The sequence below is a fragment of the Peromyscus leucopus genome, chromosome 17 (genome assembly GCF_004664715.2).
Source record: "Peromyscus leucopus breed LL Stock chromosome 17, UCI_PerLeu_2.1, whole genome shotgun sequence".
Lineage (NCBI taxonomy): Eukaryota > Metazoa > Chordata > Mammalia > Rodentia > Cricetidae > Peromyscus > Peromyscus leucopus.
In genome coordinates, this window is record NC_051077.1 from 31,136,631 (window position 1) to 31,152,818 (window position 16,188).

At 42.7% G+C, this 16,188-nt stretch overlaps 2 protein-coding genes across 2 annotated transcripts in view; one reads left to right on the forward strand and one right to left on the reverse strand.

The window, feature by feature from the left end:
- The window catches only part of Cenpu (centromere protein U), a 27,513-nt gene extending 21,211 nt beyond the window's left edge, over nucleotides 1–6,302 (forward strand). The window contains exons 11-13 of the mRNA XM_028881183.2: nucleotides 299–360; nucleotides 3,145–3,301; nucleotides 5,976–6,302. Coding sequence (XP_028737016.1) covers nucleotides 299–360; nucleotides 3,145–3,301; nucleotides 5,976–6,104 — 348 coding nt within the window. The 3' untranslated portion in view covers nucleotides 6,105–6,302. The remainder of the gene's footprint in view (nucleotides 1–298; nucleotides 361–3,144; nucleotides 3,302–5,975) is intronic.
- Primpol (primase and DNA directed polymerase) overlaps nucleotides 6,235–16,188 on the reverse strand; it is a 34,906-nt gene continuing 24,952 nt past the window's right edge. Inside the window, 5 exon segments of the mRNA XM_037211730.1 lie at nucleotides 6,235–6,907; nucleotides 9,227–9,273; nucleotides 9,366–9,448; nucleotides 14,297–14,405; nucleotides 14,479–14,568. Of these exon segments, the coding sequence (XP_037067625.1) occupies nucleotides 6,653–6,907; nucleotides 9,227–9,273; nucleotides 9,366–9,448; nucleotides 14,297–14,405; nucleotides 14,479–14,568 (584 nt within the window). The 3' untranslated portion in view covers nucleotides 6,235–6,652.

The following is a 16,188-nucleotide window of genomic DNA, read 5'->3' on the forward strand; positions in this document are numbered from 1 at the left end:
GGTCATTATATTTCGCACCTGAGACAATCAGCTTATAAAGAGAGAAGGTTATTCGGGCTCGGTTTGGGAAGTTCTCGTCCATGACTAGTGGTTCTGTTACCTTTGGGGCCTGTCGTGGAATGAAACTGCTCAGTGAGTCAGACAGAAGCAAGAGAAGGGGGGGGGTCTGTGCCCCCCCAGTCTTCGAAGCTGCCCCCTGAGCTGCGCCGCCTGCCGTTCCCCTGCTCTCAGTGCCAGGGACAGAGTGCAGCAGAGCTGGGATCCCTGTGCTAACCTGAGAAATTATTGCCTTGCTCAGATGATCTCCGACATGGAAAAGAGGCGGCAGCGTTTGATCGAGGTCCAGGATGAACTGCTTCGGTAAGATACCGTCCGCTCCTGCTGGGACTCACCTACAGGGCAGGAGAGCTTGTCACTTAGGGGAGTGCTGTTTGCCGCCGTGACCCACGACAAGCCCCAGTTTCCTCTGCACTTGGACAGTCAGTGGCGGCAGCTTCTGGTGCCCAGTTGCGGAGCCTTAGCAAAGGACAGTCTGCACGCTCGGTGTCCCGGCATGTCTGGTCTGGCCTCAGGCAGCCTGATGGCAGATTTAATGAGTAGACTCAGGACTAGACTGTCTGGGACTTGAATCAGGCTCTGCCGCTGACTGCAGACCTGGGTGAGTTCCTGACTTCCCCAGTGCCTCATATATGGGTATAGCTGTAGTATATGGGTACAACTGTTCCTCAGAGGGTGTTGTGTGAGCCGCTGAGTAAGCCTAGGAAGCGTTCTGGGCAGCGACTCATGCAGATGGTTCTGCTTCTGTTGTGTGCTTGCTTGTTTTGTTTTTTGACAGATGGTCTTGCTACGTAACCCAGGCTGGTCACTGGCTCTTTAGTGACTGTTGAAGCATACACTCTACAATGAAACTCACGCCAGTCCATGTCCTGAGGTCTAGGCTTGGGGGCGGTCCCTATGCATTAGTGTTCACACCCGAGTCTGTCAGTCTGTCTCTACATTTTGGCCTTCTGAGGTATGGAGTGCCGTGTGAGGCAGAGGCTGAAGTGATGTAGGACTGGCTGTGCTCGCCACTCGATCCTGAGGATCGAACCCAGGGCCTTGTGCTTGCTAGGCAAGCGCTCTACCACTGGGCTAAATCCCCAACCCCGTGCTCTCCACTCTTAAGATGCTTTAAAAGAGCTTGGACAGGCTGAGGATGTGGTTCAGTGGTTCATGCCTCCTGGCATGGGCAAGGCTGTGGGTTCAATTCCCAGGACCACATGGGTGTGGTAGCAGGAAGCTTGAGCAGGAAGGAGGTATGTCTGCAAACACTTGAAATACTATGTAAGTAAGCACTAGGTTTTAAAGTGACTGCACAGGATTTTGAGAGAGACCAATTAATTGTCTATTCCATTGTTTATAAGTTTAGTCTATGGAAAGAACTAGAAAGTGTGTTCATTGGCTCTGACCAAAACATGGAAAATTGGGGTAATATAGTAATCATGATGGTAACAGTTCACAGCTTGCTTTATGACAAGGGCAGTTCTTAGCCAATATAATTCCATGATGTAGGCCATTGTATGGCTCTGTAACAAGGCTCTGTTTGGTTAACCTTGGCATCCATGTGAGACTGTTGAGATGTGTTGAGACTGGCCGCTTTAGTTCCTTCTCTAGATGCCACTGTAGTAGGACAGACATTTGAAAAGGCATAGTAAAGAAAAGTATGTTATGGTTTTGCATGTGAGAAGCCTAAGGCACAGGGGAGTCACTTCATCTCAGCCAGTCCCACCCTCAGGAAAGACAGGGAATGCAATCCCGCACCTCTGGCCACCACCACCAGTCCAGTCTGGAGTGTGCTGAAGAAATGTTGCAGTTGTTCAGTGTGCAGACCTCTTTTTTTTTTTTTTAATTGAAAATAATTGTTGCTGAAGTTTTCCTGTGTCCACCGGGCTCCTGCAGCTGCTCAGACCCAAGTAAACACACAGAGACTTATAAGCTGTATGGCTGTGGCAGGCTTCTTGTTATCTAGTTCTTATATCTTAAATTAACCCATTTCCATAAATCCATACCTTGCCACATGGCTTGTAGCTTACCAGTATCTTTACATCTTACTTCTCATGGCAGCGGCGGCTGGCAGTGTCTCCGGACTCAGCCTTCCACCTCCCAGCATTCTCCTCTCTGCTTATCCCGCCTATACTATACTTCCTGCCTGGCTACTGGCCAATCAGCTTTTTATTTATCAATCAATCAGAGCAACACATTCACAGCATACAGAAAGACATCCCCAGCAAATAATTTTTTAAAATTTATTGTTGTTTTATTTATTTATTATTTCTGATCATGGTTCCCCTCCCTCATCTCCCAGATCCTCCCCACTTCTCCACCCGTCCAATGCCATGCCTTCTTTCTCTTTAGGAAAACAAATAGGCAAATGAAAAGAGAGAGAGAAACCAAAGAAAAAGCATGAGAAACACACATACAGATGCACTATTCTTACATTTGAGAATAGTTGGTTTTTATATTTTTATTTGCAAGATGAGACTGGCAGCCTTTCTTCCTCCCCCACCATAAACCACAGTTACCCGTCTTCTTTATGGGTGAAGAAACTCGGCCCCAGGGAGGCGGCAATTGGCCCAAGGTCGTGCACACATCTTCCTATCCAGGCCTTATGCCTGCTTTTCTGTTGATTTTATTTGGCCTTGGAAGCTGGAGATTTTAATAAGGAAACTTTCTGCATGGCCTCCTGGTTAAACTGTCATGCTGGCTACTCCTGCCTGTTGACCAAATTTACATTAATCCAGTAGTTTCCAGGACTTGAACTCAACATCTGTGAGGCACGTTCACTGTGGCCACCACTGCTAATTGTGTATCATAGTTGAGATGAACGGAAACGTAGAATATTTTACATTCATAATCTGAGAGGCAAGCGCAGGTCACCTAGCCCACCCCCTTTCTTCCTTCTTCTCCCAGGTTGCTCATGCGCTGTATACTGCTGGACTTTATCATGTCATTTATGTGGGAGAAAATGGTATTTTTGGTTTGGGTTTCTGTTCTTCTTTATAGTATGCTCACTTTAATGTTTTCAGTCCATGAACTATACATATTTCTATTAATTTGTGTTTTACCCAATTTCTTTTAAGATTTTTAAAAATTTTTGTCGTCTAGATTAGAACCACAACTGAAACAACTACAAAAACAATATGACAACCTTAAGGAGAGAAAGTCATCACTGAAGAATTCTATGCATTTCTTATCTAATTTAAAACAGCTGTATCAAGACTATTCAAATGTCCAAGAGAAAGAACCAAAGAAAAAGGAGAAGGTGAGTCCCACTCACCTTTATACTGCGGCAGGAGGTGGTGTGGGCATTCACTTGTAGAGTGCCAGGAGCTTTGAAGAAAGGTAACCAGCAGCATTATTGTAAGTCAGCGAGATCACAGCATCACCTTTAGCTACTTAATAAAGAGAAGTATCCGTGTTACTCCCACATTCCCCCTTCAGAGAACTGCACTTGGAGGGCAGTGTGTAAGGGTGGTGTGTACTGTGCACAACTCTTCAGTTGAACAGCTACACTCTGCTTTATTAGTTTCCATCACTACTCGGCTCTCTCACAGGGGTTGAAGCGACCGGCCACCTTTATTTGTCTAGCCTCTGGTCATGCTTTTGTAGCTGTCCCACAGAAAGGGCAGGAGTGGCTTGAGAGGCTGAGAAACAGGAAGACAGTTGGGAAAATGTAGCTTTCTATTATTTTAATACACTTTGAAGTTGCTTCTGGGACTTTGCTATTGCTATGACACCTAATAAAGATGAATAGAAATGTTTGCTAAAAAATTGTAAGTTTGTTTACCTAACAACTAGAAAAGTATGATTATACTAATAGAATTGTATATAGAATTACACTAATAGAATTGTGTATAGAATTGTACCAATAGAACTGTGTACAGAATTACACTAAGAACTGTGTATAGAACTACACTAAGAATTGTGTACAGAATTACACTAAAACTGTATATAATTACATGAAGATGTGACTGTCTTTTTAAATAAGAAACACAGAGCCATTTGCAAAGTTAAAAAGCCCAAGAGGTCAGAGCAAAAGCTAAGAGCTAAAAAACCTTACCCTTCACTGTCGCTGCTGTCCTCCTCAGCAAGAGAGCTACTTCCTGTGTATCTGTCTTTTTATAGACTTTCTGTTCTGCCTTCTCATTGGTTGTAAACCCAACCACATGACCTCGTCACTACCCATCTATACAGACCTCCAGGTCTTCTATGGTTGGTATTGGGATTAAAGGTGTGTGTCCCCATGCTGGTGGTGCCCTTGAACACAGAGATCTGCCTGTCATGTGATCGGGATTAAGGGCGTGTGCTACCACTGCCAGACTTCTGCTATGGCTTGCTAATAGCTCTGACCCCCAGGCAACTTTATTTATTAACATACAAATAAAATCACATTTCAGTACAAATAAATTATCACCATAATTACACTAAGAATTGTGTACAGAAATACGATAAGAATCGTGTGTAGAACTGTGTACAGAATTACACTAAGAATTGTGTACAGAATTACACTAAGAATTGTGTGTAGAACTGTGTATAGAATTACACAAAGAACTGTGTATAGAATTACACAAAGAACTGTGTATGGAATTACACTAAGAACTGTGTGTATGGAATTACACTGAGAACTGTGTATAGAACTACACTAAGAATCGTGTGTAGAACTGTGTACAGAAAGTGATACATAATTACACACAATGTCTCTGCGTATCTAATGATCAGGTTTGTATTCTTCACCTCTGAATTCAATTTTAAGATCTGGCATTGATCTAAGTTTTCCTGAGCTGAAGATTTGTTCATATATAAGCTACAAAAATAAGTTTTTAAAATGTACCTAAACTTTATTTTAGGGATTTGATTACTAAGTTTGTGAAAGTTGTAGTAGCATTGACCCAGTCTGAACATAGTCCCCGATTAAGCCAAGATCACTCTTTGCACGTGCAAGGCAAGTGCTCCCCGACCTAGCCCAGGACTTGAACACCATGCTGTGGTAACTGGAATACAGTGCTGCTCTCACAGATGAGGCGGTGTGCCTTCAGTGCCTGTTGTACTGTTGGGCACTTCCCCTTTTTTCCTGGGACATCTGGAGATGTCACACCGCTCCTTAGAGAGTGAGTGCTTGAGGTGTCTTGAGCATAGGCCATCCTACATCTGTTTGGTTGAATTCTCCAGTAACATGGTATTTGTATGGCAGAAAACAAATCCCATTGTTATGAGGGGTCACCACTGTCTGGCAGCTTTTCTGCTCAGTGTTCATCACTGAGAAAAATACCTTGGAAACACATTTATCAGTAAGCTGCCAAAAGTATGGTAAATTATTTAAGTGGAATTTAATTTCCCTCAGATAGTTTGCAACAGGAAGTTTGGCTTTGTTAATTATTCCCAGGTCATGAGTTGCATTTTGAGTTCTAATCTAGGCTGGCTTTGTGTTTGAACTTTGTCCTTACATTTGGATTGGGAACCTTTAAGGCTGAATTGATCCAATAAGTGACTTTCCTAAGTAGACTTTAACAGGCCATTCTCCTCATTCCATTAGTTCTTGCAGCAAAAGGACACCTGCTCTAGACATTTCTGTTTTAAAACAGTTGCGATCAAGCAGACCCCGCAGACCACCAACACACTTGCCTAGTCCACGTTTGAGGCAGGACTTGCCATTTTTAGTCGTGCAGATGCCACAGGTCTTTGAGCCAGCTGGTCTTGCCTGGGGTACAGAGATCTGCTCCAGCTTTGTTGAGTGGTTCTGTATGATGTCATATTCTGAGGAGATGGGATGGACTAAGATATGGTTTCCTACTGATCTTAGCTAAACACAAGGAGTGAGAAAACTCAAAATTGGCCTTGGTTGTGGGGTTATAAACTAAAGAAATTATTCAAGTATCACTATGTGTGAGTCTAAATCGTTTTTTTTTGTTTTTGTTTTTGTTTTTTTTCATCAACAGTATGATTCATCTAGCCTTCCAGCTCTGTTGTTTAAAGCAAGAACGGTGCTGGGAGCCGAAAAACACCTGAAAACCATCAACTATCAGCTGGGGAAGCTCCTCGAGCAGGACCGAGAAGACATTCGCTGAGTCAGCCCCTGCTGCCATCTCCGGAAACCGCACCTTGATAACCAAACGTCCGTTCCGATAATAAGTGTGCCTACTCCTCAGAATTTATTACCATTTGTCATCCAAACTAAATTACACCAGTTCAACTGCCTAACGGTTTCAGAAGCCATAGTTATAGTTCTGATTATTGTTAATAAATTTCAGTCTCTTGACATGTTAGTCATCACGAGGCATAAGAGTTTTAACCTACAATAAGCTTTTTAATGATGTCAGTGCAAGCATGGAATAATTTTGACTAGGAGCAGTTACTGAAGCATGTCAAAGCTAATCTTCAATAAAACTGGCTCAGATAAAAAGCAAATTATTAGAAAACCAAAAGATACAACAGCTGCTATAAACAGGTTTAGTAATAAGTTAATAATCTGATTTTTTTATAGTGCTGGGGATTAAATATAGGGCCTTCTACCCTTGGGCCATAGCCCCGCCCTAATTTAACACTTATGTCCTTATGTCATCAAATCTCAGGCATCAGGCAAACTGTAGCCTCATTAGGTAAGTCCCATCCATAGTTAGCTACTCTGTAATGCTTCTACAATTAGTTCATCGGGAATATCGTCCATCGCACTCTTGTAACCGAGAAGACTCTTGTCTGCAGCATCAGCGAATTCAGCATCTTCTGTAGCTTCCAGGAAGCAGACATCATCTTTGTCATCCCAGTCAGCGTCAGAAAACTGGCCGGGAGACAGGTTACTGGATGGTGGGTTTTGAGAATTCTTGGCCAGTGAGTTGCTAGTTTCATCTGCTTCATCAGAAGTGAACTCCTCCTTTATTTTGGTGGAAAAGAGAAGTAGGATAGAGGAATAAAGATTAGTCAGAATATGTGACTTCACTACACACTCCAAATATGTTGAGTTAAGGTATGAAGTAATAACCAGTTTTTCAAAGTCAAATGGCATGCTAGATTCCTGTTGTCAAGAACCGTCCCCATGGGGCAGGGTAAGTTAGCTCAAACATGGTTGCTTTTGTAGTGTAGACGGGCTGAAACTGTAGTTCATGGCAGATGCATTTCAATATCCCCAGAAGGGGTACAGCAAAGGTAGATATAAATTCCTAATGGGAAGAGAGGCTAGCTGGAGACAAGCTGGAAAATACATTACTTCTTTCTTTTTTGGTTTTGGTTTTTGAGACAGGGTTTCTCTGTGTATAACAGCCCTGGCTGTCCTGGAACTCTCTCTGTAGACCAGGCTGGCCTCGAACTCACAGAGTTCTGCCTGCCTCTGCTCCCAAGTGCTGGGATTAAAGAAAGGTATGTGCCACCGCCGCCACCTGGTGAAAATACATTTCTAAATTAACAAAAATCACTCCCTAGAGTCCATGTAAAAAAGCCAGGCATGCAATCCCAGTGCTATGGAGGAGAGAGAGATGGGTCCTTGGAGCTTGGTGGCCATCCAGCCAAGCCTCCTGAGTGAATACCAGCCCAGTGAGAAGCTGCTCAAAACCAAAAAGGCTCCTAAGGAAAGACACCCAAAACTGTCCCTCTGGCCTGTATGTGTGCACTCCTGCACACACATGAGCACACACAAATGCATATCTATATATGTGTGTATAAAGATGTATATATATAAAGATGAGGGAGAAATGGCTATGTTAACTGTTCACTTGAAAGGCACTATTTCTAGAGTTATTTCTAAATAATAAACATTTAAGTTATACTCAAACCAAGAATACTTTCATTTGGCATTTTGGGGGTATTAGAAAAGAAAAAAATTCCACCAAAACCAGTCACCAAAATAAATGAGTGACTGGGAATGTAGCCTGGGGGAAAGCACTTGCTTCCCATGGATGAGGCCCAGGTTCAATTCCCAGCACTGCAAAAGAAATGAAACCACTCAAAACCAAACAAGACGATACGTTGCCCTTTCAGGAGATAGTTTAGGATTTTTGACTTGTTCCTAGTTATTTCTAGCACTTGTAAGCCTAGCAGTCTGCTGGAGGGAAGGACTGTTGGTCAGTTCTTTATGGCCAGCTCATAGCATTTTCCCTTTAAACCTGGATGCTGAGTCTGCAGAGATGGCTCTGTGGTTAAGAGGCTGCCTTTCCAAAGGACCCAGGTACGGTCCCCAGCACACGCATGGTGCCTCACAACCATCTGTAACTCCAGTTCCAGCGAATGCAATGCTTTCTTCTGCTTCCTTGGGTACCAAGCACACATGTGGTGCAAAGACACACAGACAGTCAAAACACTCATACACGTAAAATAAAGAACTTCAGTGTTTTCAGAAGAGATTTTAAATGTAGGTTTCAAAGGATGCCAGTTTTCTAGGATGAAATGTAAGCACTTGTTCGGCTTGTAGCAGGTCATTTATTCTAACCATGCAATCTGAAAGAAGTTGTTGATAGATGTGGGTAAAAGTAAAAATTTAAAAAATTGTAAATAATACATGACAAAAATATTAAGATGTCATAGGAAAATGGACACAAATTCCTAAGAGGAACAGAAATAAGAACCTACAAAGAACACAGCTTCATTAATAAGTACAAATGGAAAGTGACCTGGCACTCGTCTCTAGGCTGGCAATGATTAGAAGGTGCTCTCAGCGGTGCTAACTTAGCAGCAGGTGCTTCCATCAACATCTGTACAACATCTGTACAGTCTCAATTCCTAGTATTTCATGGAGCAATCTGGCAATAGCTAGTAATGAAAATGTTTCTGATACTTCAGAGAAGAAACCTAGCTCCATGCATTACGGCTTTGGAAACAAAGTGAGCACACACAAGTGTAAACAATGGAAGATTTATGCTAAAACCTTTGCATCAGTTTGGCTAAATTATGTGTCAAGGTTCTTACCTTTTTGCTTTTTTTTTTTTTTTAAATATTTGTGTGTGTGTGTGTGTGTGTGTGTGTGTGTGTGTTTGTGTGTGTGTGTACATGCCAAATGCATGCAGGAGCTTATGGAGGTCAGAAGAGGGCACTGGATCCCATGGAACTGGAGCTGTGAGTCACCATGTGGGTGCTAGGAACTGAACATATCCCAAAGTGAACACAAGTGCCTCACACTGTGTTTAAGAGTCATCTGGACTAGATACTCTTCATAGTTCACTTATACTATGCACCAAAACACAAGGCCAAGAGCTACACTCACCTCTTTCAGAAGAAACAGGAGACTTACTTCAGTGGGTAATGGGAAACCTGAATCAAAAAGATGAAATATTTTTAGGTGGATGTCTAATTTTCACTTTATGAAATTAAGATAAAATTCACTATAAAAATTAATAACTCACAGTTAGATTTGAAGTTTTGTGCTTTACATACAGGGTCATGGCATTTTTGATACCAAACTTCATTTTTCAGGTCAACCAGAATCCTTTATGTATAAAGAAAAGAAAGCATTAATATCCATACTGTATAGAAAATAAAGTTCAGATATATGCCATTTGCCAGAGATGTGCCTACAACTTGAAAGGATGGAGAAAGCTTAAAGAGCTCAAGGATGAAAATAAACATGTCTAATCAAAAGAAAACACAGGGGCTGAGAAGGACCCACGGGGAAGTGTTTATGCACAAGGCTCTGAGTTCCACCCTCAGAACCCACATGAAAACAAACCAGGAGGAGGCTAGGGAGGCGGCTCAGTGGGGAAGGTGCTTGTTGCCCAAGGATGAAGACCTGAGTCCAGATCCCAAGAACCCACATAAGCACATCTGTAACCCCGTGTGGGGATGGGGAGCCTGGGAAGGGGGAATGCAGGAACATCCCGGGAGCTTGCCAGTCAGCCAGCCCAGCCCAAATGGTGAGCTCCAGGTTGCGCAATGTATCTATCTCATAAAACAAGATAGGAAAGCATAGAGGAAGACACCTGAGGATAATCTGTAGTCTGCACATGTACATGCATGGATGTACATGCACCTGCACACACACCTGCATGCATAAACATAGTAAATATACAATATGTACTTTTTAAAAGGTCACAAGTGGTGGACACATGATCCCATGGTGGATATGGAGACAAGCAGACCTTTGGGACTCACTGACCAGCCAGCCTTGTCTAATTGGTGAGCTCTAGGCCAGTGAGAGACCCTCTTAAAAACTTTTGTCTTCTGACTTCTACACATGTGCACTTGCCTGCATGTGCACACATCAATATATACACTCTACAAATGGACTTCTGAACAGGAAAAAAAAAAGCAGGACATTTCTCTAGGAAGACTCAGAAGTTTTCAAGTTATAGCCACCCAAATAATATAGCTTCAAAATACACAAGCAAGAGTGGACAACATGCCAGGTGTGGTGGCGTACACCTTTAATCCCAGCACTTGGAGGCAGGGGCAGGGGGATCTCTGTGAGTTCGAGGCCAGCCTAGTCTACAGAGTGAGCTCCAGGACAGCCAGGGCTACACAGAGAAACCCTGCCTTGAAAAACCAACCAAACAAGAGTGACCAGCACTGAGGATGACAAATCTCTTCACAGAGGTCAGCACAGACGGAGTGTGGAGTGTCCAGTCACAAACAGGATGTCTGTATTTCATTTCCCACCCAAGGCTCAGGGACTATTTAGAAGAGGGGGTGGAAACATTAAGAGCTGGAGGTCAGGAAGAATGCTGCAAAACACTGTCTTCTGGACATGAAGGGCCATTACGCTTGTGGACGCACGGCAGCTGCGGTTGCCTGCACAAAACTTCCCCAAGATCAGCTAGTCCATATTCAATCATGGAGCAGGAGGAGGTTCGCCAGTCGGCACCCCTGGATGAGGGATGTGGACAGTTGATGGCTTCTGGAGGAGGGAAGAGCCAGTTTTCTGTAAGGGTGTAGCACTTGGTAGGTCAACTACACTCCAGCAGATGACCCCAAACTCAGAAACCTATGGGAAGGCAGGAAGGTGGGGGTTGATCTGGAAGGATTTGGGGAAGAATCAGTAGGAATATGATTGATTCTAATACATTGTATAAGGATGGATGCCCATATGCACTGATAGGAACTGAGGTTGCATGCACAGGGCCTGACCGGTTCTGCACCAGACGGGATCCTAGAGCTGAAAGAAGTGGACACGTGCTCCCATCCCTAACCCAGAAGCTATCACCAATTGATGACCACTCACAATGAAAATTTACTTTCTCCAAGGAAGTTTCAAAGAGGAAACAAAGCACTCTTAAGGTAGGCTGCATGCCCAGCAGTAGATGTCAACAGAAAACGAACTCAACAGCGTCTTTGGAGGTTCCTTGTCTAAATGTCATGTCAGGGCTTTTCCTCCTTTTTTAATTTTTTTTTCTTATCTTTTATTTTTGTTTTATTTATATATTTTTCTCTCTTTTTATCCTAAGTGGCATTTTGAAAGATGGCCCCCAAAGGGAGTGACACTATTAGAAGGTGTGGCTTTGTTGGAGGAAGTGTGTCACTGGGGGCGGGATTTGAGGTCTCTTTTGCTCTAGCTTCCCTCAGTGTGACAATCAGTTGCCTTCCTGTTGCCTGCAAGATTCTCAGCTCTAATACCACATCTGCCTGCACGCTGCCATACTCACCATCATGATTATAATGGACTGAACCCCTGAAACTGTGAGTCACCCCAATTAAATGTTTTCTTTATACGAGTTGCCATGGTCATGGTGTCTCTTCACAGCACTAAAATCCTACCTAAGACACCCTACATGTATATTTTTTCCATATGGCTTCTAGTTTAGTGTTTGTATGGGATTCCTGAGTGTGTAATGGGTCTCTGCATCTACATCTGTTTCTTGTGCCTTTTCTTGTCCTCTCTTCCTTCTGTTTGTTTTGTCCTATTCCCATGTGATTTTGTTTTATCTTACTTTATTTTATTTTATGATTATCCCTTACCTATTTGATTTTCTAATGAGAGACAGAAAGGGGTCAAACCAGAAGGGAGGGAGATGGGGAGAAACTGGGAGGAGTAGAGGGAGGGAAAACCACAACCAGGATATATTAAGAGAGAGAAAAAAAATCTATTTTCAATAAAAGGAAAAAAAGAAAAATACACATTTTTTAAAGGTTTCTTGAGACAGGGTTTCTCTGTAGCTTTGGAGCCTGTCCTGGAATTCACTCTGTAGTCCAGGCTGGCCTCAAACTCACAGAGATCCGCCTGCCTCTGCCTCCCAAGTGCTGGGATTAATGGCATGCACCACCACCACATGGAATATACATTTATTTGTAAAAAGAAAAACTATACATTGTGTGAACTTCTCAAATTCTTTGATAAAGATTTGATAAAACATTGTCTTCTCTTAGAAATCGACAGATAAATTAACCACCAAAATATCAGTAAAGATGCAGAAAATATCAACAGAACAGTATCAATGCAGTTCACAAACTTGATCTAATAGGCACATGTGAAGTAGCTCTTTGTAATCACGTGCAAGCCACTAATGAAGACTGACTCCATGCTAGCTGTACTCGGAGCATCCTCAGATGTAAAAGGGTTGGTCTGAGGGCTGCAGAGATGACTTAGTATTAGCGAGGGCTCACTGCTCAGGCATAGGACCCAGTTCAGTCTGTAGCACCCACATCAGCTGGCTCACAACTTCCTGTGACTCCAGTTCCAGAGGATCCTTTACCCTCTGAGGGCACGTGCATGCCCATGGTGCACATAAATCCACGCAGGTACACATAAACAAACACAGAAATAAAAATAAATAAATCTTTTAAAAAAGAATTAGCTGCATTAGTTGGGGCTGGAGGGATCGCTCAGCAGTGCAGAGCACATGCAGCTCTTGCAGAGGACCCAGGTTTGGTGCCAACACCACATGACAGCTCACAACTGTCCGTAACTCCAGTTCCAGGGAGGCCGATGCCTTCTGGGACTCCACAGGCACCCAGGCACATATGTGGTACACAAACACTTAGCAGGCAAACACTCATAAAGTAAAAATGACTAAATCTTCAAATGACTTGGTTTATATATAACACATTCTCTAACCACAAGGCCAATATTGCAAATAAAAAGGTGGCTAGTAGAAACCCATAATTTAAAAATAAAAACGTTTCTAAATAACCAATAGCTTCAGTGGATATAATGGAAATTTAAAATGTGTAGGCCTGAGTGCAACCAGAAATACTACATTATTATGTGAAAAGCAGCTAAAGTGATCTTTACAGGGAAATTTACAGTTTTTATACCTTATGTTACAAAAGAAAAATGACTAATGACACCCTGGAAAATGAACAATAAAATACAAGAAATAGTAAAAGGAAAACCTAAAAAAAAATTCAAAGACTAATTAAATTATTGCAAAATTGATAAAGCAGATACAAATACTATTAGGCAGTAAGTGCAGCACACACTAAAACTAAGATTATGGATGTTTCCCAGCAGCTCTGACTATTTGGGTAAGACAGACAAATCTTAAAAAAAGAAGTAGATGCATTAGCTGGGGCTGGAGGACGGCTCAGCAGTGCAGAGCACGTCAGCTCCTGCTGCCAACACCACACCACAGCTCACAGCGACAGTCCGCAACTCCAGTTCCAGGGAGACCGATGCCTTCCGGCCTCCACAGGCACCGGTGAAATATGCCAAACTAAGCACTCGGGAGGCAAAGCCAGGCGGATCTCTGTGAGTTCGAGGCCAGCCTGGTCTACTGAGCAAGATCCAGGAAAGGTGCAAAGCTACACAGAGAAACCCTGTCTCGGAAAACAAAAAAAAAAAAGAAAAAAGAAACATGCCAAACTAAGCAAACTTCAAAATCAGGAGGAAACTCGACAGTCTTAACTAATAAAAGTAAAACCTGAAGCATTTTTTTGCATAGTGTTAAATCTCCCCACAGGGAACCGAACCTGGGTCTTCTGCAAGATCAGCCAGTGCTAAGTATATAGTTTTTACCCCTTATACCGGACATACATTTATATAGTTTTACACCTTATACAGGACATACATTTATATAGTTTTACCCCTTATACAGGACATACATTCATAGTTTTACCCCTTATACAGGACATATATTCATATAGTTTTACACCTTATACAGGACATACATTTACACATTGTAAAAATGATTTTATATTGTCAACATTGTTTTTAAATTATAAGTATTTTAAATATAAGTTAAAGGCGCACAAACCATTAATAAACAACATTACTTCCATAATATTATTACTTTTGTGGGCTACACATTATAAAATAATTTTATATTGTCAACATTGTTTCTAAAATTATAAGTATTTTCAATATATGTTAAAGGCGCACAAGCCATTAATAAACAACATTACTTACATAATATTATTACTTTTGTGGGCTCGTCCAATGTTTTCACACCAGCGGTATTTGCAAATATCATAAACGAGTAATTCTTCTGGGAAAAAGTAGCTCCAACGCCGAATTCCTGAAATGCAAAGGTTGCTGCTCAAGGAACTATCGCTCTGTCGTGTAAGAGTCACTAAAAAGCCAAGCCTTACCTCCTTTGATGTCGTGTTTATTCACCAGAGAAAGAACAAACTGGTCAACTTCAGGGTACGGGGAGCACTGAAAACCTTCAATGGACTCGACTGCAACAGAGAGGAGCATGTACAAACGAGAACAGTTAAATGCTGAAAAAATACTGATCCTACTATGATCTCAGACAGTTAAGGGTCTTTCCTCCCTCATCGGCAGCTGCCTTACTCTCAGTTCTCTGTGCCAGAAGGAGGCAGTTAAGACTGAAACTTCAACGAGGTCAAATGCTGGCTAGTTTTTATAAAAAGACAAAGAGGAAAGGTAGACCCTCGGTCCAGAAGTGGGGAGGAAAGGTAGACCCTCAGTCCAGAAGTGGGGAGGAAGGGTAGACCCTCAGCCCAGAAGTGAAGAGGAAGGGTAGACCCTTGGCCCAGAAGTGGGGAGGAAGGGTAGACCCTCAGTCCAGAAGTGGGGAGGAAGGGTGGACCCTTAGTCCAGAAGTGGGGAGGTAGGGTAGACCCTCGGCCCAGAAGTGGGGAGGAAGGGTGGACCCTCGGCCCAGAAGTGGGGAGGAAGGGTAGACCCTCGGCCCAGAAGTGGGGAGGAAGGGTAGACCCTCGGTCCAGAAGTGGGGAGGAAGGGTAGACCCTCGGCCCAGAAGTGGCACCACAGGTCTCCTGGCTGAGCCTGGGCGTTGCCATAAGCTGGCCTGACTCCTACTTCAGCCTTGATGTTCTGCTGTTAAACACAAACGGTCTCACCGGACGTCAGGACGTAGATACTGAGGCCATTCTGAGGTCACAAGGATTCAAGACAAAAACAGACCTCTCTGCCGTCTTGTCTGAGCAGGGAGAAAGCATGAACACCCAAACTACAAAAATGGCCAGACACTACCTACTATCCTGACTACCACAAGCTACTGTTGTGCTTTACAAGCAGAGTGGTACAAGTCTCCCTCCAAGATGCCTCCTCCTAGGTAAGATTGCAACACCTTACTGAGATACCCCAAGGACTTCCATCACCTCAGGGAACAGGAAATCATGAACTCAATTTGTTTCCTGGGTCTCTCACTGGAGGACACTAACAACTTTATTTTATATCTAAGAATCTACTGTCATAACTTAGGATGATCTGTTCACAAATTCATTTAGGGTTTTGTTTTGGTTTGGTTTGGTTTGGTTTTTGTTTTTTTTTCAAGACAGGGTTTCTCTGTGTAGCTTTGGAGCCTATCATGAATCTCACTTTGTAGACCATGCTGGACTCACAGAGATTCTCCTGCCTCTGCCTCCCGAGTGCTGGGATTAATGACAGGAAAATCTAGTTTTCTTAAAATGAAGTTGTAATTTCACTTAAAATAGTTAAATATATAACTGGAGACATTTTGGGAAATATTTCAGTGTAGAAATGAAAAAAAACTCCCAGACAATGTCTAGAAATACATCTTAAACAATCAGAAGAAATAAACACAGGAAATGTTGCCCATGTTTTTTAACAGGCTTGTAATCATATAATGTATGTGTGTATGTGTGTGTGTGTGTGTGTGTTGTTGTTGTTGTTGTTGTAGCAACAGGGGACCTATTGAACCCAGGGCAGGTGCTCTCTACTCGTAATTTTAGGACCTACCTTTTCTCTTACCATCATCAATGGGTGTCCTCCACATTATACAGGCCTTTCAAGTCTAAACTTTGTAGTTAAGGAGTATGTCATCCAATTCTGTTGTATACTTAGATTGG